We start from the raw sequence: 24,442 nt of genomic DNA, 5'->3' as shown, positions 1-24,442 counted from the left end.
TCTTTCTTCAGTTTTCATAGTGGATGACAAACTTTTAAATGATACTAAGCATTTTTTTCATTTAATGAAAATCTTTTTTACTACCCACATTTTCTAAGTTCCCACTGTTCTGTTTTCATATGATTTACATTATGGGAAGTTGGCATTTTACATATATAAGTTGATGTTAGACAAAATCTTACCTCTACCTTCTTTTTCTTACTAGGGTGCCATGTGTGAATAGTTGATCACAATTTTAGCTTGGAGAAACCATTTAACTGACTGTGTCATGGTTAGACAAACTGAAATAATTGCTAGCCATTGTTAGCTAATGTACCATTAGGACCTAAACATTTGATCCTTAGGGTGGCAAAAATTTTTAATAGTTTACATTTTCTAGTGGAGGTGATGTGGGAAAATGTTAGGTTTTGACAGGAAAATTAGGTTTGAGTTTTAACACAATGTTAAGTCTGAGACTTTGAGCAAATCACTAAAAGTTTTCCTGAAAAAAATGGTGTGAATTTCTACATCATAGAGTTGTTTTGAGGAGTAAAAAAAAATCTAATATGGAATAAAGCCAATGTCTGAGATACAAAAATTTCACCAGCACACATTTATCTTCATGCATAATTCTTGAAATCAGAGTGTTGAAGCATTGATTTCACTTTCTAGTCATTGATATATTTTTAAACTACAAAGTGAAGTATCTGCATGTGAAATATTCATAAATTCCTCTCTAATTTACTATGATTTTTAACTATTTATTTGGCACAAGTTGTACCAAGTTTCTTTTTTTGGTATGGGTGACACAATGAAATAAACCAAACAGTAGCCTTAATGATGAAACTTTCTAGCACTACAGTAATAATACATCACCAAAAAGAACCTGACTCTCCAGCAGATCTTCACAGAGAAATGGATGACTATATGAAGTATAGATATTTAGGCGGGAGCGGTGTTGAAGATGGTGAAATCTCTAAATACTCTCTTAATCCTCATAAGCCTGACAGTAATAATAATCTTTCAACCCTCAGAATATTGATTCATGAAATGCAGGAAAGGAGTAATGCTTGAATTTGTCATATCCTAAAACAGCAGGTCTACCATGAGGAATTCATGTGTATAGCAAATATTTGCTGAGAATCCACCATGAGCCAGGCATACATTAAGTGCTGAAGATAAAATATTGGGCAAGACACAGTGTCTATCCTAGTAGAGTTTACAGGTTAGGGTAGTGTATGCCCTAGAATAGGATATCATACCTAAGTCTAAAGAATGAGTAGACATTAACTAGATGAAAATGGGTGGGAATTAGAAACACTGAGACAGCTGAGGATGGGACAAACAGAGGAAGCAGCATGTGCAAAGATCATGTGCCAGTAGAGAAAACAACAGAAAATATGAAAGGCCAGCATAACCATAATAGAGAAAATAAAAAAGAAATAAGTTCAGAGAAGTAAGTAGAGGCTAAACCAAGCAGGAACAGGAACCCAAGTCGAAGACTTCATGAGCAAGGGAGCTCACAAAAGGATTTTAATCTTTCAGGAAATGTATTAGGTTTTCGTTGATTTTTTCTCTGTTAATTTTGTTTTCTACTTGATTTCTTCTCCAATCTTTAGTATTTCCTTTTTTTCTCTTTACTTTGGGCTTAATCTGTTTCTCTTTTTCTAGTATGTTAAAGCAGAAGCCTAGATCTTTGAGACCTACCTTCTTGATATAAGCATTTAATTCTATAAATTTCTATCAAAGCGCTACTTGAGATTCAATCCACAAATTTTGAAATGTTGTATTTTCATTACCTTCAGTTAAAAATTTCCCTCTTGGCTTCTTCTTTGACCTATGAGTTATTTAGAACTGTGTTATTTTGTTTTCAAATATATGGAAATATTGTAGCTAGTTCTCTTTTACTGATTTCTTAGAATCCATTGTTGGCAGAGAACATTCTTTGTATGATTATAATTATTTTACATTTATTGAGACTTGCTTATGGTCAGAATATGGACTATCCTGGTAAGTGTTCCACCTACCTTTGAAAAAAAAATATGTGTTCTGCTGTCATTGAGTGAAGTGTCTGTTCTACCATTGTAATTACTTGTTTGACAGAGTTGTTCAAGTCTTCTGTATTCTTACTGATTTCCTGTATTCTTCCTCATCAATTACTGAAATAAGGATGTTGAAATCTCCAAATATAATTATGAATGCATTGGTCTCTCCTTTCTATACTGCCATTTTTGCTTCGTATTATTTTGAAGCTTTGATAATAGGTATATAAGTAGTTAGTAGTGCTATGTCCTCCTGATGAACTGACAACTATTATTAAAAACTATCCTTCTTTGTCTATAGTAATATTAGGTGCCCTGAAATCTACTTTTTCTGAAATTTATATAGATACTTTCCATTCATTAATGTTAGTGTAATTTATCTTTGCCTATTTTTTTAATTTTAACCGATTTGGTCTTTATATTCAATGTGGTTTTCTTATAAACCGTATATAGTCGAGTCTTGCTTTTTCTGATCTACTCTGATGATCTCTAACTTTTAATTAGCATGTTTCAATTATCTATACTTAATGTGATAGATATAACTGAATTTGTATGCCCCCTTGCTATTTGTAGTCTATTTGTGTTGTTCTTTTTTCCCTTTTTTCTTATTCTGTTCTTTTGAAACAACTGAGTATATTTTATGAATCTATTCTGTCTTCATTACTGGCTTATTATTTTACAACTTTTTGTTTTCTTTTTGGTTACTTTAGAGTTTATATTACACATGTTTAACTTTTCTGTTTGCCTTAAATAATATTATGCCACCTCACATACACTAAAAGAACCTTACACTCAAAGAAACTCATACTAAAAGAACCATTTCCTGTCCCATCTTGTATTGTTTTATCATAAATTTTACTTCTACATGTATTGAAAATCCCACAACACATTATAAGCTTCTCTTTAAGCAACTGTTTTTAAAGAAAATTTTAAAAATGACTGGTCTTTTATTTACCCACATATTTGTCATTTTCAGTGTTCTTGAACTCCTCCAGTAGGTCCAGATTTCCCTCCAACATCATTTTCCTTTTATCTGAATGAAGATTTTCATTTAACAGTTCTACTCTACTAGCAATTAATTTATTCCATTTTTGTATGTTTTTTACTTCATCTCCACTTCTTTCATCTCCATATTTGAACAATATTTTTGCTGAGTATATAATCCTGTCAACAGTTTTGTTTTGTGGGCCTTTTTTAAAGTACTTAAAGATTTTGCTCCAGTTTTCTGACTTGCATTGTTTCTAAGTCTTCTTTTATTCTTAACTTTGTTCCTTTACATGTAGTGTGTCTTTTGTTTTTTTCCTCTGAGTGCTTTTAAGATTTTCTTTAGTCACTGGTATTAATTTGATTAGAAGGTGCTTGGTATAGTTTTATTCCTGTTTCCTGTGTCTAAAGTTTCATTGAGCTTCTTAGGTCTGTGGGGTCATAGTTTTTATCACATGTGAAAACTTTTCAGACATCATCTCTTCAAGTATGTTTTTGTTTCCTCCTTCTGGAACTCCAATTATGATATATAAAGCTGCCTGAAGTTGTCCCACAGCTCACTGATCCTTTTTTGTTCTCATTTGGTTCTATTTTGGGTAGTTCCTACTTTTAAATCTTTAAGTTCACTACTCTCTTCATTTGCAATGTCTAATCTGTTCTTAATTCCATCCAGTGTACTTTTCGCCTTAGACATTGAATTCTTTTTTATCTCTAGATGTCTGACTTGGGTCTTTTATAGTTTGTCTCTTCTTAATCTTTCCATGCTATGCTTCCTTCTGCCTTCTTGAACATATGAAGTATAATTATGTTATTTTAATGTCCTCGTCTACTAATTCTTTCATTTGTGCCATCTCTTGGTTTGCTTTTACTGATTTCTTTTTAACCTCATTTGGAGTGTTTTCTACATCTTCGCCTATCCTGCAATTTTTCATCTGATGGCAAACATTGGAAATTTTATGATGTTTAATGCTGGGTTTTATTTTAGTCCTCTAAGCACTTTCAAGTTTTGATCTGGGACACAGTTACTTGGATATAGCGTGGGCCTTTGGAGGCTTGATTTTGTGCTTTCCTAGTCTAGATCAGAACAGCCATTCATCTATGGCTAATGTCTCTCCACTACTGAGGCAATATCCTTACTGTACTCAACACCCCCAGATATTAAAGGGCTCTTCCACTAAAAATACTGGGAATGTAAACTAGTCCCAGCCTTGTGTGAACCCCCAAAATTGTTCTGCCTCCTTCTTCCCAGTGGTTCATTCCTTAGTCTTGGGTAATTTCCCCACATGCATATACTGATCGGTACTCAGTTTAAGGCTCAGAGAAATTCCCTGAAGATCTCCAGAGCTTTCTCTATATACTCACTCCCTGGCACTCTGCTCTGAAAATTCTAGCTGCCTTGGTCCCACAGAATTTTCAGTTCTGTCTCCCCAACTCAGATTGGCTGTTGTGTTGTTTGAGCTCTATTCATCAGAAAGAAGTTAATAGGTCTAGTCCATACTCAAGGAGAGGGAATACCGTATTCTGATATCATGTATGAGAGTGCTTGTAATGTTATAAATGTTGTTCATCAAATATTTCTGGCTTTCTGCCTTCTGGAAATTGCAATTCCTGACCCCCTATGATTACTCAGAGCTCATGTGACTAGGTTTGGCCAGTGCGTTAACAACAGCCATTAAATGCAGTGCAAGATCCTCTTGAGTTGTCTTTCCTTTTGCCAGAAAGACAAGAATGTACCAAAGAGTGGTAGTTTAGCAATCTGGGTGCCCGAGTGAGGTAAACATAAAGCAACCACAGCAACCTCCCAAAAGACATGGATCTTGTGCAAAAATATAAACCTTTATTGTTTTACACCACTGACATTTAGGGGTTAGTTGTTACCACAACTTAGCAAAATTTATCATGACTTATAAAGACTTAGGTCCAGATTTAATAACTGCCATAACAAAAATCTAAAATATAAGTCACTAGCATAGTGGTCAGGCAGTTGAGGATGGGGTAAACAGTTAAACTGTTGCTGGAAGCTGAAAGGATAGTTATTTATGTTATTAATAGCAAATGTATTGGGAAAAACCTTTGCAAAACTCTTGTGATAACCTAGAAGATGGATTACTTACTAATGAACTTGAATTCAAGGGGAAGAAGTTAGAAGACAATGCTGGTAAAACATTGGTTGCTATGGTTGTTTGTCAAGTTATATTAAAGAGAGATGGGCTCAGAAATGCAGTGTGCCAACAGGAATAAAAAAGGATAGAGCCCCCTCAAATTCTAATTATATTCAAGTGACAACCTGGAAAGTCAAAGGAGTATAATTTTCCTGGAACACATTTTATTCCCCCTCAGAACTTTGTAATATATTTTCAGTGTCTTCCAGTACTGAATGTGCTATAGGTGAGTCTAAGAAACCCTTATTGTTTTTTCTCCAAAATTCCCCCCACCCCACGCTGTTGCGTTTGTTTCTTGCCTGGGTACCCACAAAATTCTTTAATTCTGAAAATTGAGTAACTTAACCAGGATATATCTTAGTGTTGACTGTTCTATAGAAACTTTTCTATGGAACATGATATATGCTTTTTAAATTGAAGTATAATTAACATACAGTGTTATATTAGCTTCAGATGTATAATACATTCAACATTTCTATACATTACTCAGTATTCATCATGATAAGCATACTCTTAATACTCTTCCTATAATTCTTAATCCTGTATCCTTTTAATCTATAGATTTTCTTTGTCAGTAAGGACATTTCTTTTTCCATTTGCTGTGTTCTCTATTTTAGGGGCACTTATTAATCTCATGTCAAACCATCTTTGTTTCTTTCACATATATTCTAAGAGTTTTAATACCTTGTCCTTTGCCTCAATATTCTCTGTGATTATCTCAAGCCTCTCATCAACATCAGTTATTTGATTTTTGGCTCTCTAATCTACCTCTTTGTGCTTCTAATTCTGTATTTCTAAAACCAATTCTCTTACTTACAGCTATAGTTTGAAAGGTAAGTTATATTTTTTTCACTGTATCAGAGGAGGTATATTATAACTCCACTAGAGCTGTGTATAACCCTCCAGGATGGCCTAGGTTCTTCCTGCTGAGTTTGCTGAATATCTTAAATGGGGTATCGACTCATCTAATGAGTGTATTCGACACCAGGCTATGCTCAAATATATGACTTCAATGTGAGTTCTTGTAAAATATAAACTCTAAAAAGTTTTTCTGCTTCTACTGAGGTCCTGCAATGGCCAGTATACAAGGCTCTGCCTTGATTTTGAAGCAGAATTGCCTCTCATTCTGATGCTCCCCAAACTGAAGTTATTAACGAGGCCTGTTAGGACTTTCTTAATTTAACTTGTTCCCATGTATGACCTGCATGGACTAACGACTTGGATCTCACCACTGTATGAAAGACTGAGCTTGCAGAAGCCAGACCACCAGATGAGCTGACACCATAACTCACTGGCACAGACCTACTAACACCACTGCCTACAAACTGGACCAAACTTTGCAAATTTGGGAAGCCCCAGGCTTTGGGACTTCAACATCAAGACGTGAAGTGAGGTATTGGTGGTTCCAAACTACACCTCTACCACTGACTCCACGCTCACTAATAAGCAGTTAAGAGTAAAATCTAGCAATTTCAAAACATTCTGGATTAAAAGTTACCTGTTAATCACAAGGGATATAAATACTAAAATTAAAAACATCCAAATGGAAATGTGGAAAAGCCTAAGCACTTATAAACCACCCATCACAACTTTAAACTTACCAGCTATCAGAGAATGTAGAAATTATTTGTCTTGGTGGAGGAATAAGGTGTTCTAGTCAATCAAATATTATGGTTACTATCACCCCACACTAATTGCACATACACTTTTTTTTTTTTAATGGAGTTGGCTTCCTACAAAATCCTAAGATTTTGTAGTTCCTCACAATTTTGTGGAAATTATTAATTTCAGTGAAGAAGTTCTGGAGTTCTTAATTGAAGTCTGGTCTAACTTGATCAATAACAGTTTAGAGTGTTTTTCAATGCTTGACAAATTTTTGGTACTTGGTAATTTCCGGGAATGTCTTAGTCTTAGTCTTCTTCCTTCCATCTAATTGACATAAATCAAATGCCTAGTTTTAATGTCATCTCTTTCACTAGACTTCTGTTTACTGATCTACATCCTCATCCACTGAATCCTACAGAACTTACAATTAGCACCAAACAATAGAGTAAGACAAAAATTGTTTTAGTATTTCCTGTGTATCTATCTATTACAGGCTTCTTGGGGCTGGATGCATGTCTTGACTTCTTTTGAATACTCTGGAAGGCCTAAAAGTTCATGTCGGGAGTATACAGCTTCCACGAACACTGATTGTGTCTCTGAAGCGCTTTTTTGTCGAAGTGTATCAACTGCCTAGTTTGGGTTGTAGCTTGACACCCCTATTTGTCTGGGATTACTGTGTGCTCGTCGACACTGTTTTCTGTTAGAAGAAAGGGCTTGCTGGAAAGACGCTCGAAAGCTGAGCGTCCCAAGAACTCTGATTAAACAGAATTTGACCCAACTCACAGGGTGTCGAGACTGAACAAAAACTAGGGCTCTCATAGGCCATAAACACTTTTAAAGACACACATTTAAAAATCCCACTCCGCGGCCTAATTACCCGCCAGTTACCCCAGCTTCCGGAGCTGCCGAAGCTCAAAGATGTTGGCAAGCAGCAGGATCTACCGTCCGGAGGCCCATTCGCTATGGTAACGGTGGGACGCAAGTACCCCTGCGCGGCCTTCTGACGGAAAAATTTAGCTTGATTCTAGAGAAGAGCGTTGCGACGGCAGTGACTTGCGGCAGCAGCGTGACTTACGGCTGCCGGGCGCCTGCAGGCGTGCCGCTGGTAGGCGGAGCTCGCAAGGGAGTTCGAAAGTGGGCGCGGGCTCCCTGGTGCCTTCGTCTGGACGCGGCGTAGTATGACCCAGTCGGTGGTCGTACAGGGTAAGCTGCGTGGAGGGGCGGGGGCAGTCGGTCACCGCGCAACCGAGTGGCTTTGTTTGCCACCTAATGGCTACTCTCTTTCGCTCTTCTCGCTTACCGCAGTGGGCCAGTGCGGAAACCAGATCGGCTGCTGCTTCTGGGATCTGGCGCTGAGGGAGCATGCCGCGGTCAACCAGGTACCGGCCCCGCCGCCCGGACACCGTCCCTCGCCTTTTATCGAGGCTCGTCCAACAAATAAGCAAGAATCAGTCCATTTGACCTTTTCTCTGACCAGTATAAGGCGAATGGGATCTCCTCAGGAAAAAACAACCTGGTTTTTAAACGTTTTTTGGGCGTTAGACACAGAACAAACGATGGCCAAAGATCTTAGTCTTAAGGCTCCCTGATTGTCAGGGTCTCACTTTTAACAGGATTCTTGTGAAGAGCGATGAGAGAGTATTGGGGAAGTACTCGTAAACTAGGTAACATGCGTAGTGTTATATTGTATATGTTATATATATGTTATATTCCTGAATTTAATCAGCTTGAAAATGATCACCGGGAATCCAGACAAAGCTTTCGTTTGACGCGCCTGTTCTACAGTCCTGTGGGGACTCCTTTCTTCAGCACCCTCAGCTAAACTTAATCCATAGATTTTATGGCATTTATTCTTTAGGTAGGAAGAATCAGTCTAAGCACTTTATGATAACTTGCATTTTTGCTGTTGTTCTCATAGCCAAATGCCAACCATTACTGTATTGTGAGGTTATTAAATCGAAAGGATTTCATTTGGGAAAGAGGTAAAACTAATCAAATGTTATAAATATACTTTTTTCTTTTTAGAAAGGAATTTATGATGAGGCATTAAGCAGCTTCTTTAGAAATGTGGATACCAGGTAAGATGGCATTAAAGTCTATCACATAGCATAATGATTCTTTTCATGCCGTCAGGTTGGGTGAGAGTTCTTCAAGGGACAATGAAACAGTTGATAGCTATAAAGAAGTTGTCTGGCTTTTTTGTTCTTCTCATTATAAAAAGCATTTTTTTTTCTCATTCCCATATCATTCATATTTCTCATATTATTCTGCAGAGCAGGACAGCAAGTTTCCTTTTAAGGCCATTTGAAGGAACAAAAAGAAACTTCAGTGTGCCTTCTCTTTGTTTTTTAAAGATTTTATTTATTGGAGAGAGAGTGCACACTAGCACAAGCGGGAGCAGAGGGAAAGGAAGAAGCAGACTCCCTGATGAGCAGGGAGCCTCATGTGGGGCTCCATCCCAGGACCCCAGGATCATGACCTGAGCAGAAAGCAGACACTTAACCAGCTGAGCCACCCAGGCGCCCCTCCTGTGCCTTCTTTTAACATGACCTTGAAATAAAGTTTTACTGAAAGACTGATGAAAGTTTCCTTCAGGGTATGTTGTTAATGCGTTCAAGAATGACTAACCTTTGAAAGAAAAATACATTTTTTACACTTCGGTGACACTATTTGTAGTCAGGAATATTTGTTGTAGGAATAGAATGTGCTAAAAGAGAAAAAAGGTGGGACACCTGGGTGGCTCAGTTGGTTAAGCCGCTGCCTTCGGCTCAGGTCATGATCCCAGCGTCCTGGGATCGAGTCCCACATCAGGCTCCTTGTTCTGTGGGGAACCTGCTTCTCCCTCTGCCTCTGCCTGCCACTCTGTCTGCCTGTGCTTGCTCGCTCTCTCTCTCTCTCTCTCTCTCTCACAAATAAATAAATAAAAATCTTAAAAAAAAAAAAGAGAGAGAAAAGGTTGTCAGATTACTTTTGTTTATATAATAAAGAGCATATGTATCTTTTATCTGAAAGTAATTTTAGCATTCAAGATATGTCCGTAAGCTTTTAATATTTAATCGTTAAGTTTGTGTATTTTCAAAATAATAAAACTAAACTGTAGTGAACTTGAACTAAAAAATATATCATGAAGATCCACCTTTGTATAATTAAAATTCTAGTTCTAAAGGCACCTGGGTGGCTTAGTGGGTTAAACCTCTGCCTTCGGCTCAGGTCGTGATCTCAGGGTCCTGGGATTGAGCCTGGGGCTCTCTGCCCAGCAGGGAGCCTGCTTCCCCGTCTCTCTCTGCCTGCCTCTCTGCCTACTTGTGATTTCTCTGTCAAATAAATAAATAAATAAATAAATAATTCTTTAAAAAAAAAAAAATTCTAGTTCTAGTTTGAATTAGTTGGTTGGGTATTTAAGGTAAGTTATCTCCTAGGGAAGGCTAATTAGAGGCTCTACTTCCTTGGTAAATCCCAGAGTTTCACCCTCAGATTTGCAAACTCTAAAAACTTGTTAACATCTTGTTAAGGAGTCCATTGCTTTCCAGTACAGGCAGATAAACCAAACTCAAAGAGAATGGAAAATTAAAAAGCAGAAAGTCAATGTAGTTATTGACAGTAGGAACCATAACTCAGGAGCATCAGATCTTCCTTTCCCTTCGAAAACACTCTCTTCTCTAAGGAATCTACCTGAAAAGTAATAATAGAAGGTTGCTTGGTGATCATGGAATCAGACCAAGGGGAATTAGATGTATTACCTTAATGATTGGTGTCATTTATCTTTATTATATGGAGATACCTGTTATGTAGGATTCCCTCTCGTTTGTGAACTAGAACATCCTCTCCCCTAAATACTGTTAAAGAGATGCAAATTTGCCTTTGTCATACTTCCTTTTCTGTGCTTCCCTTCTAACTAAATTCCCACTCTCATCCCCTCTACCCTTGATGGCCAGTCCTTTCATTAAGTAGTTCTTAGTTGAGACTCAGCCAGGGAGCTATTCTTTCTTAATAAGGTGACTGTCACTGTACTCTCCTGTACTCTGTTTTATAATTTAACGTGAGGGCATTCTTATTTCCCCAATTCCAAGTTTATCCAAAAAGGGGAGATGAGTCTTGGCATTTTACTCTTCTTTCTATGTACTAGCAACACCTGGAACATCTGTTAGTACAAAAAAAAAAAAAACCTTTCAAAAACATGAGCACATTTTTTGTACACTTCTATGTCTGTTTGAGGAAATGACATACCTTTTTAATAGTGCACTAAGAATTTACCTATACTAGGGGTTAACAAACCTTTCCTACAAAGGACCAGGTGGTAACTATTTTAGGTTTTGAAGACCATAAGGTCTGTGTCACATCTGTTTGATTCTGCTGTTGTAATGGGAATGCAGGTATAGCTTACTGTACCTAAGCAAGTGGGCATGGCTGTGTTTGAATAAAACTTTAGGAAAATAAGCAGCTGGTGAGAGTCAGCCCAAGGACCATAGTTTACTAACCCAAACTATAGCATCATCTCTGTTTAATTCAGCCTCCTTTCTTATATTGTCTTCTTGTGAACTGTATTGACTCATACTCTGTGTTTGGTCATAGGTGTAGTTACTTTAATTCAACATGGCATTCTAGGAACAGGCTTAGATATTTGGTGATACACAACCGTTATATCAGTTGATGTGTGTTCAGCTACAGTAGGAAACCTCAGTAATGGTGGCTTATCCAATAAAAGTATCCAGTTATCCCAAAAAAAGAAATCTGGAAATAGGTGATCTAGGCTTGGAGAAGTTCCTTAAAAGACCAAGGTACTTTCATTTCATTATTCCTATTGTGTTGGCTTCTTGTCCTCATGTTTGTTTTTTCATAACTATAAAGTGGCAGCCTCCATTCCATGCATCACATCTTTATTCATGTTCAAGGTAGGAAAAGGGAAGAGTTGGTACTGACTACATCTGGTCCTCTTTATCAGAAAAGCTTCCTAGAATATCTCCCTTTTATCTCATTAGTAAGAACTAGATTACATGGCCAGCCCTAACTACAAAGAAAGCCAGGGAAAAAAGTATTCACGTTTCAGTCTAAGGGGAGGGTAAACAAGGGAGAAAAATAGGAAAGGCACCTTCTATATGTTGCCTTTTGTGTCTGCCTCACCAAGCCTGTAAGTAGCTTTATATAAACAGGAGTTAATTACCTAACAGCAGTATTAGCCTTTGGGAGATCTGATGACCTTTTCTCATTTTTTATCTTTCAGAGTGGTTGGTGATGGTGGCAGTATTTCCAAGGGGAAAATTTGTACTTTGAAAGCACGAGTAAGATCTGTATACTTGGATTCTTATATTGTGTGTCTTTTTTTTTTTTTTTTTTTTTTTAATTTATTTGACAGAGAGAGAGAGAGAGATCACAAGTAGGCAGAGAGGCAGGCAGAGAGAGGGGGAAGCAGGCTCACTGCCGAGCAGAGAGCCCGATGTGGGGCTTGATCCCAGGACCCTGAGACCATGACCTGAGCCGAAGGCAGAGGCTTAACCCACTGAGCCACCCAGGCGCCCCTATTGTGTGTCTTTTAAAAATAACTATATTTCTGTAACTATCAGAATTAAATTTTAATTTAACTTCTCAAATATAAAAAAAGTATTTACTAAGCCACATTTTAATATAAATATAATTAAGCAGACATTTATATCTGCCTGGAACTTTAGGGGGAAAATTTTGTGCTTAAAGCAAAAACACTATCTTAGCATTTTTTTAATGTTTCAGGGGAAGTATACATCTGGGTAAATGATAACAAAAGGAGCTTTCTTAATTCTAGCCTCAGACACATGCTAATGAAGGTTAATTTTTCATTTGAAGGTAATGGAACATTTCTTTGCATCAGTTACTATTCCCAGTCCAAAGCACCAATCGGGTCCAGCCACGTTATAGTGAATACCGTAACTCTGTGAAGACCTCTCGAACAAAAATGATTTGAGTCAGTCGCCCATGTTTAGTCCTAATCTCATTCCAACAACAACACTTCTGCCATTGTTTCTCTACAACAACCTGCTTTTTCCAGTTGTTGATCAATAATCTTTGTAACAAAAAAGAAAAGCAGTTGGGATGGGAGGAATTGAGACAGTAAGGACCACACCTGGAGTCGCGGCTAGAAGAGCAAAAAGCAATTGTGCTGTGGCACCTGGGGACTGGCTCCTTGCGTCTGTAATCTCAGATGTCCTTGGAAGACAAAATTTAGTGGCAGAGACCATGTGCTTATAGGCTGTTCAGGTGATTAAAACTTGGTATCCTACATGCTATGGAGAGCACTAAAATCCCAATCCAAATCTTACAGAAAAAGGAACATTGACATTTCCTAGAGCACTCCCAGTTTGAGCTCTTTCCCAGTACCCTATCAGTGAGCAAGTGGGAGGTGGAGAAAACACTATTTCTCTGTCACCTTTGACTTGTCCGAGAAGGTACTCTTCCATTTCTCCTTAGGGGTCTTGGTATTAAGTGACTGTGATCACTGAAGTCTTTGCAAGATAACTTGGTGGTCAGGATCACAGCTAAGTGATTTAGCTTTCCTAGGCCTCAGTTTTCTCAAGGGTAAGGCAGGGGTAATTATAGTACCTATGCATAGGGTTCTGAGGATCAAATGGGATAATACATACAAAGCACATAGAGACACTGTAAGTGCTTAAAGTCAGGGGGTCACAAGAACTAAAAAAGCCCATAAACCAAGCACTTTCTCTGACACTGAATCAAAGAGTTAATAGCTTTGTAGTGTATTCTAAAGTTATTTCAGAATTTTTTCAGCTTTTTTATTTAACTATTTATTTTACTTTTTCACTTGTCTTCCTCGGTGTAGAAAACATGGAAGTACAAAACAGTGAGGGTAGAGGGTATATAATATATAATCCTATTGCCAAGCTATCCCTGCCTACATTTTGTTGTGTTTCCCTCCAATCTTTTCTATTTTTCTTTCCATACTTAATTTTATGTTTTATATTCTCATTTTCTTCTAAGTAGTAAAGGTTATTGCCCATGTCAATAGTGTTTGTGGTAATGAATTAGGTTTTCTTGGGAGTAGGGACCTTGTCACCTTTGACTTCTATCCAGGGCCTTGGTTTGCATCTGATAGTAAGTTTACTGATCTGAATTGAACCGTTTTGGGCTGTGATTCATGAAGAGCAGCATGGTTGTTCCTGCTGAGCAAGTGCATTAACATACCGTATATTTATTGAGAATTTTTTTCTGGTTAGGGCGCCTTCTAAATTTCTGAGATCTTGTTCTCAAAACATTTACAATCACATAGGCACAGGAGTAAAAGAATTGTTAGAAAATCAGTTGAGGGGATTAGTCATTTCTTCCCCCTACCGCACGTGGTATTTTGGAGTAGACTGAGAGTTTAGAACCCACCTTTTAATTGTATTCCACCTCCTGAGCAGAGTGAAATTACTTTTTCATTCTTACAACAGATTCTACATAAAGATTCAAATAAAGATTTGACTAAGCTTAAACTATAAAAAGAACAATGCAACTTTTAGTTCATAAATTCATTTACAGAGTTACTAGCTCTAAAGACAAATAAGCTAATTCGGTTTTATTTCTCTTTCTCAGGCTGTCTTGATTGACATGGAGGAAGGGGTAGTAAATGAAATTCTGCAGGGACCATTGAGAGATGTGTTTGATAGCAAGCAGCTCATCACTGATATTTCTGGCTCGGGGAATAACTGGTAAGAGCATGCTGTATGTAAAAAATTGAATGTCATCTCAAAAAAAAATTATCTTTCCTTCTTTCTAATAGGTCCTGCTGACAGGAAAGCAAGATCTACCTGCCAGACCTGCCTCTAGGCTTTTCGGCCCTTCATCTTTCCCTGGATAAATGATGGGGTTTCTCAGTGCTGAAAAGTCACCCTATTACAGTTTTTTCTCACCATTTTTTAGGAAAAAATCATGAAAAATGGATTTACTAAATTCCTAGTAATTGATTCTTACATAATACCAGTGACAAAAGTTTTAACTATTTTTATAAACTGTTCTCTTGCCTACACTATTTGACTCTATCAAGTTCTCCAGTTGGTCAGACTTGACAGGACTGCTAAGAAGTGCAAGCTAGATCAGTGTCCCAGCATTAAAGCTCAGCCAAAGGCTGTGTTTCTCATAAATATATAACTGTCTGTTCTCTTAATGGGGTAAAAAGCTTCAACGATGATCATTGAAAATTTACATTGAGACTGTTTTTGCTGTTTTTTAAAAATTAAGTAACTCCTTGTTATTTGCAAATCTAATGTTTACTATTTTCTCTATTTGCAGTCTGTCTCTCAGGTTCCTAATGTGTAGTGATATCATTTCACTAAAGCGTGAATTTGCTGGGTGCCTGGCTGGCTCAGAAGAGCATGCAGCTCTTGATCTTGGGGTCATTAGTTTGAGCCCCATGTTGGGGGTAGAGATGACTCTAATAAATAAAACTTTAAAACATGAGTTTACATTTTGCCTTCTTAGAAACTTCATATGGGGAGAACCAGCCACTAAATGAATTCACCTGCCCACTTAACTGGCTTTTCACTAATTGTGTAACTTTTTCTGTAATTTTTGAGTTACACAACTTGTGTCACGGGGAAGTCATTTGTTTTTTTAATCATTTTTTAATGCATCAAAGTGCTCCTTGCAAATTTGATTATCAGAAAGGCTTGCAGAGCCTTATGAATATCAGTTTTCTATTGTGTATCATTTCAACTAATGATAACATGATGTGACCAATGTTTTCTCCTATATTAAACCAATATGTTAGTTCAATTTTTTTTCTTTAATGTCTTTCTAGTTGACCAAATTCTGCTCTTCAATGTGTAAAACTTACTGTAATCAGAGTTTATGTTAAATGGAAATGAGAAAAAAACTATGTAATTAAAGTCTTATGTTTATACCTTAAAAAAAAGGAGAAAGAAGATAAATTTAGAAAACCATAGTTTAATGTCCATTGATAATGAGCTATTTTATCCGGATATTTGAGGATTATTGACCTTTATATTTGTTACATTTTCTATCTAGTATCTTTGAAATATCACAATATGATTTATTCATATGAAACAAGAATTAGTATAGTAAAAATGCTTCTTTAAGTTTTTCTGTAATCTTTTCATTTAGTTCAGAAGTAATCAAATCTTGAAATAATAAATGTCAGAGTATTTTTGTAATTTATATTCTTTTTTTTTTCAGGGCTGTGGGGCACAAAGTTTTTGGCAGTCTTTATCAAGAACAGATTTTAGAGAAACTCAGAAAGTCGGCAGAGCACTGTGATTGTTTGCAGTGTTTTTTTATAATACATTCCATGGGAGGAGGTAAAGTTACTCACTCATTTCCCTATAGCAATGTGAAAGTGTAAGTGGGAATTCATTTTGCGAACAGTAGCCTGTTTTCAGACCTATGCTTAATAAAGGTACAACTCTTAACACTGTATGTGTTTGAGTATATACATAACTGCTTCTTATTTTAAATTTTTGTCAAATTTTGTTGCTATTACCATTGTTTATAAATTGAAGCCCTTTTAAGAGTCAGGACAACTGAATCTGAAGTTTTTTCTTCTTCTACTTTTAGTTCTTTCATAAAATTTCCAGCTACATTTCAGTGTATGTGAGCTTTCTGGGAATCCTGCCTTTGTCCTAGGAGTTTGCTTGCGTAGACTCATAATACCGCCTAGAAACTAAGCATTTCTGGCTTGTTCATTGGTATCCTTGCTAAGAAATATCAATACTCTTTAATTGCTTCCCAACCTTTCTTGTGTCCAATAAGAGACATAGATAAATCCTTTTAGTCAGCTCCTTTAAACTATTCCTCACATAGTAATTGCCTTGACCTAGATTAAAAGATCTGCATTGCTTTCTTTCCCCAGGGAAGCCTGTACCTTGCAAATGAAGTATTTTGCTCCTGTTTTATGAACTAGACACATACCGTATTTTGCTAATTTCCAAAAGGATTAGTGAGTTTTAAAAGAAAAGTTTTAAAAGAATTCCCAGAAGTATACATACTATTTTTCTCCAAGCTCAGATTAAGATTTTATATTCAGCAGATTATATAAATTGATTTTTGTTAAAAGATTTTATTTATTTATTTGAGAGAGAGAGATCACAAGTAGACAGAGAGGCAAGCAGAGAGAAGGGAAAGTAGGCTCCCTGCCAAGCAGGAAGCCCGATGCAGGGCTGGATCTCAGGACCCTGAGACCACAACCCCAGCCGAAGGCAGAGGCTCAACCCACTGAACCACCCAGGTGCCCCTATAAATTGATTTTTATACATATTATTCTGTATGATAACATTTTAAAATTAAAGTGATAATTTCTATGTAACCATGCCTTTAGAGGACCATCACAATCATTAAGAAACAAATTCTTTATCTACTAGTGTAATTAACCTGCAAGTTTGGGTAAGTTTTCAAAACAATTTGATTTATAGTTAATTATAGTGCCTTTTTTAATCCCTCTATTGTTCAAAATCTCAGAAGACTATACTTTATTCATAATTTACTGACAAAAATAAATAATAGTGAAGGTTAAAAATGGTCTCCTTTCTGACATCTAAATCCTAGACTCTCTTCTCACAGGTAATCAAGTTTGTCTATGTCTATCCTTCCAGATATTTTCTATGCCTTTAAAAGTGCATGTGTGTATTTTAACATAAGATCATGCAGTGCATATTATTCCAACATTTTTTCACTTTATGTCTTCCCTGAATGTCTTTCATTATTTTCTCTGTCTCCTCTCCTAGAATTCAATTGTGTTAATATATACTTTTTGAAGTCCATTTTCCACTAGTGGATGTTCAGTTGTTCATGATATTTAGTTTAATTACAAACAAGCCCCACTTGAATATCTGGTACATACATTTCTGCCTGTTTATGCCCCTACAGCTGTAGGTAATATTCCCAAAAGGAAAGTGGGAGCAAATAATACATTTTAAATTTTGATTGATATTAATAAGTACTTTCTTACTTTCACCAATCCATATTAGAAACAATCTATATGGATTTATTTCCCCACACTGTCACTAACACTGAGTATTATAAAACATTAATATATTCAAAATTAGATTGTTTTAACTTGGATTTCTTTGATTAGAAGAAGGGTTGACCATCCTCACATCTAGTCACCACTTGATTTATTATGAATGACATATTTACATACTTTACCCATTTTTCTGTTGTATTATTTATGTTTTTTTCGTTGTTGATTTGTGAGACCTCTTTATTGAAGAAATTTAGCCCTTCATATGTGTTGGAGATTTTTTTCCTTAGTTTGCCTTTTTCATTTTGTTTATAGGTTTTATATATGTATGTATATATATTTTTTTTTAATTTTTAATGGAATCAAAACTCTCTTCTATATAATGCTCTGGTTTTTAAAATATGTTCCTATCAAAAGAAGCCATAAAATTCCAAGTTCCTCACAATTTTATTTTGAATAGCTTATGCTGGGTTTTTTTTGTTTTTGCAATTTTAATTCTCAGGCACAGGATCTGGACTTGGCACATTTCTTTTAAAGATGCTCGAGGATGAATTCCCAGAAGTATACAGATTCGTGACTTCAGTTTATCCTTCTGGTGAGGATGATGTCATAACCTCGCCTTACAATAGCATCTTGGCAATGAAAGAACTCAACGAGCATGCAGACTGTGTGTTGCCCATTGACAACCAAGTAAGAAATGACACTGTAATTTACGGATATATATACGTTCAGTCTTGTGTTACACTTATATGTGCATAGGAAACATTCTCATCATTTTTCAGCCTTCCCATCTAAGAGGAAAAATAAGTTTAAATTTTTTTCTTTCTCTTCTTTCCTTCCTGGTAAAATGTCATCTATGTTCACTCTCGTTAATAGCTTCTCTCCCAATATTTTCCCTTTAAAAGTCTTTATTTGACATCATTAGCAAAATTGACCTGATGGTGAATTCTGGAAAGTTGGGCACAACTATAAAGCCAAAGAGTCTGGTTACTTCAAGTGCTGGGGCTGTTAAGAAACGGCACCAGAAGCCCTTTGATGCGATGAACAACATTGTGGCCAATTTGCTGCTGAACCTAACAAGGTAATCCTATTAATGGCAACACTTAAGACAGTTTGAAAACTTCACTTGTCCTATGATGATGCTTGTAGTAGCATTTTTGTAATAGCATCTTTCAGGTTTTCTAAGTCACAGGAGGTTTTTTTAAATTTTATTTTATTCTGTCTAGTGTTTTCAGATCTTGGAGTGATAGACTAGAACTTTAATTTCTGTTACTCCAAAGCATTATTTTCCCAGGTATATTCCGGAGAATATTAGTAGGTATTAAGTGAAAAAAGTTTGCCACAGATAAACACATGAGACCTTGGTTAGATAACAGTAAGCATATTTTTTTGCTATAGATTGCCTCATCTTCTAAAGCAGCTAATGTTTATCTCCTTATTGTTAGTTGGTCCAAAATATTTCCTTGACTTTGATCTGGAAGGCTGCTTTGGCATTATTATATTCCAAATTGTACAACATATCAGGCAGACCCATGAAGAATTTAATGAAGTTTATAATTAAATAATAATATAATATTATAACTACATAATAATTGAATAATATTTAATAATAATTAATTAAATGATTGCTGACCTGTATGTGTTTAATTCAAAGTCTGTTTTAAGTAAGATATTTTTGTATGAGTAATGTGCAACATAATAGTGTCTTGGTTACACGTCATATAATCCACAAATAAGAATTGATATAGATGTTGTGTGTTATACTTTAATTATCTTTATACGTGTTATTCATGATACAAAGTTTCACTAATACAAAAAAAGGAGCATATATTCTCTACTGAAGAATGGTGTGCAAAAGGATTTAAGAATGCCGGCTGAATTATCTTTATACATGTTATTCATGATACAAAGTTTCACTAATACAAAAAAAGGAGCATATATTCTCTACTGAAGAATGGTGTGCAAAAGGATTTAAGAATGCCGGCTGAATAGTAAAGCTACATTCAAAGTATAAAATTTTAACATTAAATTTTTTTCTCTTGCTCTAATGTTAATTTTTTAGCTCTGCAAGGTTTGAAGGGTCCCTTAATATGGACCTTAATGAAATCAGCATGAATTTAGTTCCTTTTCCGCAACTGCATTATCTTGTGTCAAGCCTAACCCCTCTCTATACACTGGCAGATGTTAACATTCCTACCCGAAGGTAAGATACAGTAACTTTATTCCAATGACTTGATTATTTGAATTACCTTTTTTCAAAAGTTTTTTTAAAACTTTTAACTCTGGGTATTTTTTTCATGTCATTTTCTTTGTGTCATTTTCATTACTTGAATGCTTTATTTACAAGTCATTGTTTAAAAAGTCAATATTAAGCTATTTGACATTAAATCTTAATTTTTGAGCTAATGAAATTCCTAAAGATTTGGTTTTTATTGAAAAAGATTTCAGGGCTTTGCAATCTGACATACATAAGTCTGAATGCCAATTCATCACTAGCTATAGGACCTTGGGCAGGTGCACATACCTCATATGCTTATTGGGTATCTTAAATAAGAATATCTTTAAAACTGTTACCACAGTCCAGCACTATAGAAGGCTTTCCAGTGTTACCGTTATGGTAGCTGCTATATATCATTTCCAGAACACCTTGTTTTGTAACTGCGTGTCATTTATAAGCATAAAACTTCATCAATCTACTTAACAAAAAAATGTAGTTGAAAAATATTCTGAGCACATACAGTGATGATAAGCTTGAAAAGGTCCCACTGGCATCCACAGTTGACTGAAAGAAAAGGTCCTGTCAAACTCTAAGAGGAAAGTATGTAAATGATAAAAACCAGATGAAAGGTCTTCTTTGTAGTTTCAATTTTGACAAAGTAATAATTCTATACTATAAATATCACAGTGCTACTGAATAACTTTTATTTAAGCTGTTAACAAATAACCCAATTATGCCAACTAGTAGACCCAGTTATGCCAGCTAGTAGATAGGACTCTTTCTGCATGGGACGCCGATGACCTTAAGTGACTTGCATTGTATATGGAACATGGTAATCATTCACTAAATGATCACGTTATTATCAGCCCCACATATTAAAAATGAGTGTATTTAAATGTGCTTCCTCTGTATGGACACATAGAATGTAAATTGGTGCTAAACTATTTACTGTACAATAATGATAGTCCAGACATTTTTACATTTAAAGTTAATTCTTAAAAAATAAAGACGGGAAATTTCTAATTAAGTCCAGCATAAAGAAAAAAATGCTTGACTTGGTCCTTCAACCTGAATATTTCAAAGCCAATTAAACTTCTTTTAACCCTGCTTTTTGGCGTATTTTAATAAAAATTATACTGTTGCAGCATTTTGTATTCATATAATCATAGTCTGTGACAAAGGTTTATTTTTAAAATGTGTTTGTGATAATGTATAAGGGACTTTAAAGATTTTATACGCTTAGGGAACTTGTCACAGTATTCTTTGTGTCTTTTTACCCCTTTCTGCTGTAGTATAGATATTTCAGAGGCTGTCCTATCAGCACATGAGCACATTTATCTTTGAGTAAAATAATAAATTGTTCTAAAATTGTACTATTAGAAGTCAGTTTTAAAGCTCTTCAATTTCTTGTAGTGAGAAAGATTTTTGTTGGGCCTTTTATTAATGTTAGTCCTGTACCTTATCTCATTTTTATCACACAAAAATAAAATAAGCACATATGAGGAGTGTTTTAGATTTCTTGAAATTCCATATTTCTAATGTAAATAAAGGTAAGTATCCCAAAATTACAAATAGCTCCTTACTACTTTTTATATTTTGCGGCAGAGGTTAAATCAATAATGAATTTGCCCACTTGTTGGATAGTGGTTCTTATCCTTTTCTGGGTTTCCTTAACTCCATAAAAATGCCCAAAAGCACATACACACCAAAATTTCGAACACAGTAGCAGAGGATTTACTAACCTCCCACAGCTCTTCATTCCCTAATGGAGTCTTCTGTTCTTGCTATCACATAACCAAGATCGAATGTAAGCCCCAGTAGAGTAGAAATTTTTGTTGCTCACTTCTGGGTCTCTTGCACTTAGAATAGTGCCTGGCACATAGTAGGCATTCAGTAAATATGTGTTGAATGAGTAGGTAACACAGTGTGATTTCTGCAGCTCTTCCCAAACACTTCGCAGGTTCAGCACACAGAATCTAGAGTTATCTAGGGAACCTGATATCTGTATTGAGTTAAGTGAGATATAAGAACCAGGCTGGGTGGGGCTCTAGGATCCTGTCTATTATTACATATGTTAGCACCTTGTTCTTCTTCTCTTTAAATAAAGGATAAAAGGTGTCCTCCTCTTTCTTTAAATAAAGGATAAAAGGTGTCCTGTTCTTATCAAGATTGTTTTGAGAAAATGATCACTAAAATGTAGAAGGTGTTTGTATGTGAAGTTTATTTACATATAAGTGACTATCTTTGCACTTTGTAGTTCTACACAGAAGAAATAATATTTTGTATAAACAGTGATTCTTTCATTGTTCTAGGTTGGATCAGATGTTTTCAGATGCCTTTAGTAAAGATCACCAGCTAATTCGGGCTGACCCCAGACATAGTCTGTACCTCGCCTGTGCCCTTATGGTTAGAGGAAATGTACAGGTTTCAGATCTTCGCAGAAATATTGAAAGGTTTGATTTTATATTTTCATAATTTATGTGTACCACCTGTGACAGGGTAGCATAGTAGTTCAAATGGCCTCTCTTCTGAAGGGTGACCTTGAGCAAATTACTTAGCCTCTCTTAGCCTTATTTTTCTCAAACGTAAAATAAGAATACTAATGGTACAAAGCTGTTATTTATGGATGGCACCTGGGTGGCTCAGTGGGTTAAGCCTCTGCCTTTGGCTCAGGTCATGATCTCAAGGTCCTGAGATCGAGCCCCACATCGGGCTCTCTGCTCAGCTTAGAACTTAGAACCTGCTTCCCCCTCTCTCTCTGCCTGCCTCACTGCCTACTTGTGATCTCTCTCTCTCTGTCAAATAAATAAATAAAATCTTCAAAGTTGTTATTTATGAATAGTGAATGATATAGGAGATACTTTATTTTCTGAAAGTATTCAGAAAATTTAACTACTATTGTATTACTACCACTACACTGCTTCTAAGTGTATGTTTTACTATTTTTTGACAGTCTATTTTTAGGAAAACTACTCTATTGAATTACAAAGTAAGGAAATTGCAGTATTTTCATCTCTTTTTCATCCCAGATTTAATGTCCCCCTAACTAAATAGCCCTTTAGCTCACTGTCAGATTGTACCACAAGACCGCTAATAGTAAAAAATAGGTAACTTACATTATATACTGAGCAATTAGAATGGTACCATCAGTAATGTCCGCTGCCATATATGGCAGATACTTTCAGTACCTTCATTCTCACCTTTTGGTTTTTGTATCTCAGATTAAAACCTTCTCTACAGTTTGTCTCCTGGAATCAAGAAGGCTGGAAGACCAGCCTGTGTTCAGTACCTCCTGTGGGTCATTCCCATTCATTATTAGCTCTAGCAAATAACACATGTGTGAAGCCTACCTTCATGGAACTGAGAGAGAGATTCATGAGACTGTACAAGAAAAAGGTAATTATCAGTACACCTTCGTAACTACATGTGTTTATTTTGGCTATTTGAGATGTCTTCTCACGAGTTACACTATCAAATCAGGAGCAATCCTGACGGCTCTATTCACTCTACTGATTATAACTGAATAGGAGAGGTTTACTCAGACTATGTAAAGGAGAAATCTTGTGAGTTTACAGGATTTGAGTTGCCCTTTCTCTTGTAAAGCTGAGTGAACTATCATTTTAATAAAGAATTATTTATGTTTTAGGATAATTACATATGTATTAAATTTTCTGAAAATGGTCAGCATTATCCAGTTTTTTATATTTTTATTTTATAATCCTAGGCTAAATAAATCCTTTTATTTATAGGCTCATCTTCATCACTATCTACAAATTGAAGGGATGGAAGAAAGCTGTTTCATGGAAGCTCTATCATCTTTATCGGGGCTCATAGAGGAATATAACCAACTGGATGCCACGAAAAGCATGCCTGTGGAAGATTTTCCCAGACTAAGCGTAGCTATGTGAAAAAGAAACCCCAAGATACAACTCTGATTTTGTCACCTTTTCTTTCTGTTTCAGAATTTTTGTGATTCAGAAGATCCAATTTGCACTTTTCCTATTAGAAAGCACTTTTGTTGTTAAAAAAAAAAAAAAAAGTGATTTTCATTTCATCACAATTTGTGGATGATACCAGTCTGTGAAATTAGTGAAGTCCTACTACCTCAACTTCAAACATTTGTCTTCAGAAAATTCCCCTTTTCTAAAATGAGAAAACAGAATTCTTCAGTATTTTAATTTATATTCTCATAGTTAAGCACTTAAATACAGTGATAATCATGTCTTCAATAAAGATCTTACAAGGTATTTTTTTATATTTATTTATAATTTATTTTTTCATATTCTGTTTAAATTCTCCTGATTTTTTAAAAGCAAGTACAAGGAGTAGTAGAACACAATATAAATACATTTATGTAATACCCACTAACTTTTCAGGGATAGGTTTTATTACATCTCTAAAGGAGGTTTTGGTTTCTTCTTTAGGTAACCACATTTTGCACTCAAAGAATCCAAATTTACATTTATTTTAACATGTATATGTATTAAATTATCTTTAACTATAATGCTTTTTT

General features: G+C 35.7%; 2 protein-coding genes across 6 annotated transcripts in view; one reads left to right on the top strand and one right to left on the bottom strand.

Annotated features, from left to right (window-relative positions):
• Window positions 1-7,827, bottom strand: part of FAM229B (family with sequence similarity 229 member B) — a 12,172-nt gene extending 4,345 nt beyond the window's left edge. For 2 of the 4 annotated variants that reach the window (XM_047734186.1, XM_047734185.1), the window contains exon 1: window positions 7,650-7,827. The gene's annotated coding sequence lies outside the window, so the exon portion shown is untranslated. The remainder of the gene's footprint in view (window positions 1-7,649) is intronic. The other 2 variants (XM_047734184.1, XM_047734183.1) reach the window with 1 other exon arrangement.
• Window positions 7,827-24,442, top strand: TUBE1 (tubulin epsilon 1). Of its 2 annotated transcripts, XM_047734180.1 has the most exons (12): window positions 7,827-7,975; window positions 8,078-8,151; window positions 8,798-8,850; window positions 11,994-12,051; window positions 14,333-14,448; window positions 15,932-16,053; window positions 18,214-18,401; window positions 18,617-18,792; window positions 19,774-19,914; window positions 22,242-22,382; window positions 23,151-23,325; window positions 23,679-24,441. In XM_047734180.1, exons 1-12 carry the CDS (start codon window positions 7,951-7,953, stop codon window positions 23,835-23,837), a joined length of 1,428 nt encoding a protein of 475 aa, XP_047590136.1. In that variant the 5' UTR covers window positions 7,827-7,950; the 3' UTR covers window positions 23,838-24,441. The 2 variants fall into 2 exon arrangements, with proteins under 2 accessions (XP_047590136.1, XP_047590137.1); XM_047734181.1 differs by lacking the exons at window positions 7,827-7,975; window positions 11,994-12,051 and having other exon boundaries at window positions 8,077-8,151; window positions 23,679-24,442.

Source organism: Lutra lutra, chromosome 6 (assembly GCF_902655055.1).
Source record: "Lutra lutra chromosome 6, mLutLut1.2, whole genome shotgun sequence".
Lineage (NCBI taxonomy): Eukaryota > Metazoa > Chordata > Mammalia > Carnivora > Mustelidae > Lutra > Lutra lutra.
This window is presented reverse-complemented; position numbering and strand designations above follow the sequence as displayed.